The sequence below is a fragment of the Frieseomelitta varia genome, unplaced genomic scaffold, assembly GCF_011392965.1.
Source record: "Frieseomelitta varia isolate USP_RPSP 00005682 unplaced genomic scaffold, Fvar_1.2 scaffold_147, whole genome shotgun sequence".
Lineage (NCBI taxonomy): Eukaryota > Metazoa > Arthropoda > Insecta > Hymenoptera > Apidae > Frieseomelitta > Frieseomelitta varia.
In genome coordinates, this window is record NW_025109161.1 from 99,924 (window position 1) to 108,721 (window position 8,798).

The 8,798-nt window shown below is 44.1% G+C and overlaps 1 protein-coding gene across 1 annotated transcript; it reads left to right on the plus strand.

Annotated features, from left to right (window-relative positions):
* Nucleotides 1-34: 34 nt before the first annotated feature.
* On the plus strand, nucleotides 35-7,155 carry LOC122534850 (CD109 antigen). The gene is made up of 6 exons (XM_043665861.1): nucleotides 35-282; nucleotides 648-820; nucleotides 938-4,970; nucleotides 5,053-5,246; nucleotides 5,331-5,611; nucleotides 5,705-7,155. Exons 1-6 carry the CDS (start codon nucleotides 277-279, stop codon nucleotides 5,905-5,907), a joined length of 4,890 nt encoding a protein of 1,629 aa, XP_043521796.1. The 5' UTR covers nucleotides 35-276; the 3' UTR covers nucleotides 5,908-7,155.
* The last annotated feature ends 1,643 nt before the right edge of the window (nucleotides 7,156-8,798 follow it).

The window sequence follows — 8,798 nt, forward strand, 5'->3', positions numbered from 1 at the left end:
GGGGGGGGGGTGATGGCAGCGACCTCAGACGCTTGTTGTTTTAACTATAGGTTGAACACGGCCACCCATCCTCCTAGCGGTGTTCTTCTCTCTCCCTTGTTTAACATTGAGATTGCTGGGACTCTGACCGCTAGGCGCACAGCCACTTGCGGCTTGTGCTAGTCGATGTTCGACTCTCATATTTGAGAAATCATAGGCCGCTAACTACATGGGCGTTGACCGCTAGATCGTGATGCACAGCTCACAACGTTTCTTCGTCATCATTCTTCCGGAGAAATGAAGGTGTAAATATTGTTGTGCAACAGTTTTAATTGTCGTGTATTGTAAATAACAGAAATTGTTGTGTGTTGTTGTAACTATCCCCGCTAGGTTGGACGGTCTCGGGTCCACCCATCCCTAGCGATGTTCCGCACTCTGCTTGCTTAACATTGAGATCGTTGGGACTTTGACGCTAGGCGCACAGCCACTTGCTGCTTGTGCTAGTCGGTGTTCAACTCCCATATTTGAGAAATCATAGGCCGCTGCATGGGCGTTGACCGCTAGATCGTGATGCACAACACACAACGTTTTTTCTTTCTTCAGCACCATTCTTCCGCAGGAATGGTGTAAATATTGTTGTGCACAATTTTAATTGTCGTATATTGTAGAAAATGTGGATCTGGATTCTGGTGTTAACCTTTGCTTGCGGGAACGGCCAGCTCCCGCAAGAGCCGAGCGAATCGACGCGCACTCCTTGGAATCGATTCGACGACAGAGATCAGACCGGATTCGGGCTACGAGGTTCCGGAAACTCAGCCGACAACGTCATAATAAAAGAAGCGTAAGTTTTCAATATGTGCCATTTTGAAATCAGTAATTTACTTAATGTAATACAAGATTACTAACAATTGAGTATGTAATGATATATTGAAGTGATTTTGTATCATTGTTTTTGTAGTACTTACTTCGTGGTCGCATCTCGGATGGTTAGACCGGGACAGATCTACCGATTAGACGTGAATGTCTTGTACAGCCCACTGCCGATGATGGTGCGTTCGTCCATTCAAAGGAATGGAGTAGAGATAGCTGCGGACTTTCAAGAAGTGAAGGAGGGCATACCGGAAACTCTGATGATGAGATTGCCACCTACGTCCGTCAACGGGGAGTATAGATTAAGAGTGGAGGGAACGTACAACAGCCTGACCGGTGGCCAAGCGTTTTTAAACGAGACCAAGCTCACCTTCTCGCAACGATCAATGACTATATTCATTCAACTGGACAAACCTGTGTACATGCAAGGAGAAACCGTACGATTCAGAAACATACCGATCGACACCGAACTCAAATCATTCAACAATCCCGTGGACGTGTACATGTTGGACCCGTACAGAAGAATAATGAGACGATGGTTAAGCAGACAGAGTAACCTGGGAACAGTGTCTCTGTCGTATCAGCTGTCCGATCAACCAGTCTTCGGAGAATGGATTATACAGGTGATAGCGCAAGGTCAGGTAGAAGAGAAAACGTTCCTGGTGGAGGAATACTATCAAACGCGTTTCGAAGTGAACGTTACCATGCCAGCTTTTTTCTTCGATAATGACCAATACATAACTGGCATAGTCCAAGCGAATTACACCAGCGGTGCTCCAGTCAGGGGGAACTTGACTCTAAAAGCACGCATCAAGTCGCTGGACAAAACGTACACGGAATCTGGCTCCGAACCTGTGGAGAGATACTTTTACTTCGACGAGTATTATCCCGCGTGGTTGAAAGTTTCCAACTATTTGGAGAACAAGATACCCGTGCTGAGATTTTTCAACGGGTCCTATCATTTCCGATATCCGATGTCAGAGTTGTTGAACTTCGTACCCACCGCCAGTGGAATGGAGATCACCGTGACCGCGACAGTCGGCGAAAGATTCTTAGACGAAGTAATCACCGGCTACTCCACCGCCCGGATATTCAACTCCACCTCGAAGATACGATTTCTGGGCGGGTCGCCGCAGGTTTTCAAGCCGACGATGCCGTTTGTTTTGAACTTGGTGGCGTCGTTCCACGACAATTCGGCGTTGAGGCCGACGCAGTTGAAGGGGGCCGTGATGGAGATCCGCGCGGACATCGAGATGAGAGCCGGTGGCCGTAGAATACTAGAAACGCAATATCTGAAACATTCGGCCGACAACGAGGCTATCTGGTCCACCAGGATCGACTTGAGGAAACAGCTCGGTCTCGAGCACAACTCGGATCACGCGCAGCAGATTCTCAACGACATCACCTCCATGAAAGTTTTCGCTTATCTCACCGACGGCGAAGGATTCAGAACGCAGACCGAGTTGCTACTGTTGGCGCACGAGTCGCCGAATCAGCAGCACATAAAGATCTCGACGTCCACGGAGAAGCCGCGAGTCGGCGAGTACATGATATTCCACGTTCAGACGAATTTCTACATCGACACATTCAACTACCTCGTCATGGCGAAAGGCACGATACTTCTGACGGGGCAGGATAGCATGCAGCACAATATAAAAACGATCGCCGTCCCTCTGAGCGCGGAGATGGCACCCGTTGCGACTGCAGTCGTGTATCACGTCGGACAGTACGGCAACGTGGTGGCTGACTCTCTCACCTTCTCCGTCAATGGCATTTCGCGCAACAATTTCACCGTGTTCATAAACAACAAGAAAGCCAGGACAGGTGAGAACGTGGAGGTGGCCATTTACGGTGAACCGGGAGCGTACGTCGCTCTCTCAGGTATAGACAGATCGTTCTTCACGATGCAGGCAGGAAACGAGCTGACATACTCCAACGTTATAACGAAAATGGCCCATTTCGACGAGGAGACGAACGGTACCCATTCCCACACGTGGTTGTTCCACGAGGGTGATCCAGACGAGGTCGTTTACTTCCCATCATCGACATTTGGCATAGACGTGAACAGAACGTTCGAGTACATTGGATTGGTAGTGTTCACAGATGCCTTTATTTATCGGAGGCCCGACAACTGCAACGCCACTCAAGGGTACAGGGAGTGCCTCTCCGGTAGGTGTTACAGGATAGAGAAAAAATGCGACGGGGTGTATGACTGTGAGGATGGCACCGACGAGGCAGCCTGCGAGTACAGGAACGCTACTGACATCGCGTTGTTCAGGAAATGGCGGTTCAACAGGCTGCAGAGGCAGTACGAGAACGTTTGGCTGTGGAAGGATATCAACATTGGCCCTCACGGTAGATACATTTTCAACATAGACGTGCCGAGGAGACCGGTTCAGTGGATGGTCACGGTGTTCAGTATGTCGCCGAGTATGGGCTTTGGGATGTTGCCAAAAGCCATCGCGTACATGGGTATCCTGCCGTTCTACATCAACGTGGAGATGCCCACTCACAGCAAACAAGGCGAGCAAATCGGTATCCGTGTCTCCGTCTTCAATTATCTGCGACACAACATAGAGGCTGTAGTGGTTCTAACCGGATCCAGAGACTATAAATTCGTTCACGTCGAGGACAACGGTATCGTACAGTCGTACAAACCTCGCACGTCTTTTGGCGAACACCAGTTCTTCATTTGGATCCCTGCTCAGGATGCTTCCATCGTCTACCTGCCCATCGTGCCAGTAAGACTCGGTGACATCAAAATACACATCTACGCGACCACTGTGATCGGAAGGGACTCGGTCACGCGTACCCTGCGCGTAGAAGCCGACGGCCTTCCTCAACACAGACATCAGTCCATCCTGCTCGATCTCAGTAACCGTGCCTACGTGTTCCAGTACATGCACGTTAACATAACAGAGACACCGATCATACCCTACGACGAGAATCGTTACTACGTGTTCGGGTCGAACAAGGCTGTGATAAGTTTGGTTGGTGACGTTGTCGGGCCGATTTTCCCGACGATGCCTGTCAACTCCACCAGCCTCATGAATCTTCCTATGGATTGCGCCGAGCAGAATATGTTCAGCTTCGCCGCCAACTTGTACACGACGCTGTACATGCGTTTGCTCAATCAACGTAACAGGACGCAGGAGAGGGAGAGCTTCTACTACATGAACATCGGCTATCAGAGGCAACTCTCGTTCATGAACCCGGACGGTTCGTTCAGCTTGTTTCGCAGCGATTGGAACCAGTCCTCGCCGAGCGTTTGGCTGACAGCGTATTGCGCTCGTGTCTTGCAAGAGGCACGTTTCTACGAGTGGGAGAATTATCTGTACATAGATCCCGAGGTGATAGCCCAGGCTGTGTCCTGGTTGCTGAAGTATCAAACGCCCGAGGGATCGTTCTACGAGGTCACGTGGATGCCCGATCGCAAGATGAACAGCTCTCTAAACTACGACAACGATATAATATTGCATAGGAATATCAGTCTTACGGCTCACGTGCTGATCACGTTGCAAAGCGTGAAGGATCTGCCCGAGGGTCTAGGAACCCAAGTCGCTGTGAGCGCCGTTGGCGCGGTCAAGTGGTTGGAAAGGAATTTGAGGTTGTTGGAAGAGCGAGGAAAACCCTACGAGATAGCGATAGTGTCGTACGCTCTTCTGTTGGCGAAAGCCTCCACCGCAGGCCAAGCTTTCAACATTTTGTCCAGGCATGCCCGCAGAGAGGGAGGACTGACTTACTGGGGCAGGGAGCAAGTCCCTCTTCCCCCTTACAAACTGGAAAATCAGAAACCGTTCCTTCTTCCCCGTTTACCGTACATGTACGACTCGGAGAACATCGAGACGACCGCGTACGCTCTTTTGGTTCATGTTGCTCGACAAGAGATAATGATAGAGCCCATAGTGAAGTGGCTGAACGCGCAGAGGCTGACGGACGGTGGTTGGGCCTCGACGCAAGACACCGCGTGGGCGATGAAAGCGTTGATGGACTACACGGTCAGGTCCAGAATTCGAGATGTCAGCTCGTTGACCGTCACCGTGGAAGCCACCGCTCTTCCAGGACAAACTAAAACGCTGTTTGTCAATGACAATAACCTTGCGAGGCTGCAGACCATAGAGGTAGCGTCTTAGCTGAAAAATTAATTTCTTCGTTTCTTTTCTTTTCTTGGCTAATTTCTGTGTTTTTTCTTGTCTATCGTAGATACCAGAAGCGTGGGGAACGGTAAAGGTACAAGCAAAGGGTGCTGGCTACGCAATTTTGCAAATGTCTGTACAGTACAACGTGGACATTGCCAAATTCATAACACAACCGCCTGTCAAGTCTTTCGACTTGGTGACGAGAGCGAATTTTCATGGAAGAAATCAGTCTCACATATCGTACCTCAGTTGCCAGAGGTAATTAACACTGATGTGTTTGAATGTTGAAAACTTTTCTTTTGTTTTTTTCATTGTTTATGCCAGCTTTTTTTCCTCTTGCAGATGGATAAATACGAATGAATCTTCCCGTTCTGGAATGGCTGTGTTGGACGTGGCTATTCCAACAGGTTATATAATTCAACAACAGACGTTGGACGGATACATCCGGTCGAAACAGGTAAGGAACCTTCAGAGGGCACGTTTCCAGGAGAGGAAAGTTCTCTTTTACTTCGATTACCTGGATCAGGAGGAAACGTGCGTGAATTTCACTATAGAGAGGTGGTTCCCGGTTGCCAACATGTCGCGATATCTTCCCATTAGAGTTTACGACTACTATGCTCCAGGTAATTATGCTCGTAGTTAGATGTGATTACTGAGCAATTACTTTGCAAGAGGTGATCGTTTCTTTTAAAATTTTCTTTTCTTTTTGTCTTCAGAACGTTTCAACGAAACTATATTCGATGCCCTGCCCACTTACACGCTAAATATCTGCGAAGTTTGCGGCAGCTCTCAGTGTCCTTACTGTCCGATTTATAACACTGCCACGATGTTAGCCACGCCAACAGGTTTTCTGCTTGCGATTTCTGTTCTAGTTGTCGTGACGAGATACTTTCGAACACAGGAGCTTAGTGCTGGTTAATCTTCACATATACAACACAGTTTAACAAAAGAAAAAGAAAAGAACGAAAAGAGAAAGGTGAATATTCTCGGTTTTACTTTTTACTTTGTATCGCCGTGTTGTCTCGATTTTCTTTCCACATATCTCTGTCATTTTCTCCACAAAACATGTCTGGTGCAAAATCTAAAAATGCAGGTAACACGCGATGAAGAATAATTTTCGCAGTTAAATGTAATCATCTTGCAGCATTTCATTATCTTTTAACGAAAAAGAAAAAAAAATCCGTCCATTTGTTAAGACGTATCGACAATTTTATATTTATATAATCTAGAAACTTTAATAAAAACACGTATTTTTATAGATTTCTTAACTTTACAGTATTTGACGTTTTATATCGATTTATTCAAGTGTTTTCTGCGTTCTACGTGGTAATTTAATTCAAAACCATAGTTAAAGCAATATGTTCTAGGAGGCAAAGAATTTTCAAGTACAAATGATACTTAGTCGAGATCGTGTTTTTTTGTAAGTATGACACACCAAAAAGAAACAAATTTTTATAGATCCTTTAGTAATAACCTCTATCATGAAATTATGCTCATCAATCTTGTTCTTCTTATTCTCAATCGACTTTGAAAATTCAGATTTTGTTGAATCTCACTTTTTTTTTTCTTTTTTTTTTTTCTTTACAATTCTACGCTCGAATTTTTGTCTTTCTCATTTCATCTCTCCTGCTTTTAATGTCTGTTCGAGAAATACGTTTTTTCTATGCAACTTTTCTGTTTTCACGTGCCACTTTCTAAATGAACTCCGCATTAATTCCGTACTTATGATTTGACAAATCGTCGCTCATAAATTGTGCCTTCGCGATGCCCCCTGAACAAGCGTCAATTTGTGTAAATAGTAGGCTTAGAAGGAAAGATCTACACGAATATTGATGTCATTCTAACGCAAATGCTCGGTATACTTCTCCGAGTGAAAGAAAAAAAAAAGGAAAAGCATGAAAATACATGCGAGATATATTGTTCGAATGTATTTTGCCTCTATAAAAAGTTTTATATTCTTTTGTATAGTTATTTGCCTGTTCGAATATCAAAGATCTATTTTTTAGTATGACTATGACAAAGTAATGCATTAACTGTAAGTCTTTTAAGAAGAGATGTTAATCGTTGATGTTTTGAAAATGTGCGACATTTTGCTTAATTGATCATCTATTCGATAATTTTCTTTCTCGTGTGTGTGTTAATTAAATGAAACAATTGTTTTGCTATAGTAAAAAAAAAAAAAAAAATGATAAACATTTTCAAAAGTATTGTCGCACATTTTCAAATGATATATAATAGCGTATATAATATTACTAATACCGTCCATAAAAAAAGTCTGCTTTGTAATAAAACAATAAGATGTATTAATATTAAATAACTCGTTATGAAACGAGCGCGTACAGCCATCGACCGTATTGTATCGTTAAGTTTTTGTTAAGTAAGATTACGAGATTTTTTTTTTTTTTTTATTCGCGGATAACGTGAATTAAATTATTTTATTTTGTAAATCAAATTTTTATAAAGCTGGCTGTTCGCTCGTGTTGTCCGTCCGAAGATATATTTAAATCATCGAGAAGAGCAGCATTTAACGTGTGTTGAGCATATTTTGAAGTTTTATAATCTTTATACAAATAAAACAGTGAGAAAAAGATACTTCGCTTACTTGTCCCTTTCTTCGTCTTGTAAAAGATACTTTATGATAATTGTTATTTCGCAATATTTCAGATATGTCCTGAATAGTTTTGTATATGCTAAAATATATTTCAAATAAATAGTACATTTCACAGTACTACAATTCAAGACCAAAAGTAGACTAACTCTGGATGAAATTTGAGGTTTTGGACTTGTCTTCGGTTTCAAACGTGCGTGCGTATTTATACGCAACAATACACTTTGAATAAACAGTAGTACATTTCACATTTACTGCAACTTGAGATCAAGGTGAAATAACTGACGGATGAAATTCGAGTGTTGGGCCAATCTAAAAAATGACGAACTCGTAATTATTTCCGAAGCAATCTTTAATATAGCAACATAGTCAGTCTTACAATAATAAGCCAAAAATACAATCTATATATCGAGCTTCTGGGAGACCGGGCGAAAAAATGATTTGCGTTTTCCTTCGTGTAAACGAATCGCAGGGCCGAAGGGAGGCCGCATCTCGCGGAGGGGGGGGGAAGGAAAACGTGCGATGATCCTTTCGCCCGAACCCGTCGAGACGAATTTTACAATTTTACACGTAATTATATGGTGTATCACGTTGCGAAACTGTGTAGGTCCTGCGTTCTCCCACGATGCAAGGTGGCGTTTCGACGAACGAAAGAACAAGGGAGAGAAGAATGTATGCGTAATGGGGCCGCGATTCGCTTCGCCGCGGCAACCGGAATGATATAATATATGTCGTTGGTCCTACATTCGGTGAACCCTTCATTCCTGTTCAATCGAAAAAAATTACTAGCTGAAAGGAAAAAGAGATCTAGCAGTCTAACAACGAGCGCAGAAATGTGTCGCGACGAGTGTAAAAAATATTCGTTCGTTTGTAAATTGGAAGTCGAGAGATGTTTGTTTATTGGTTACCCCTTTTTGGTAATGGTCTTAAGAAGAGATGCTGCGACAACGTGTGACGTTGTGCAAATCTCACTTTTTCTTTGTAACGAAAGACAAAGAGAATACGAAATTGACATGGTTGAAAGGTGTCAGTGAGACGAGGGGTTTGCTCCGGGTACACATTTCTGAGCTTCAAAAATACGCGCGAACCGATCGATTTCCAACATTTCCAACTCGCTTCTCAAAGGCGACAGCAGACAGCTGAGAAACTCCATCTCGCAGGGAGTTCTCCGGTTTTTTCTGGTTTTTTTTTTTCTTTTTTTT

Bases quoted from the DNA above. Each gene is read 5' to 3' on its own strand.
- LOC122534850 (XM_043665861.1), top strand. The intron at 4,971-5,052 runs GTAGCGTCTTAG...TGTCTATCGTAG, and splicing joins CGAGGCTGCAGACCATAGAG to ATACCAGAAGCGTGGGGAAC. The intron at 5,612-5,704 runs GTAATTATGCTC...TTTTGTCTTCAG, and splicing joins TTACGACTACTATGCTCCAG to AACGTTTCAACGAAACTATA.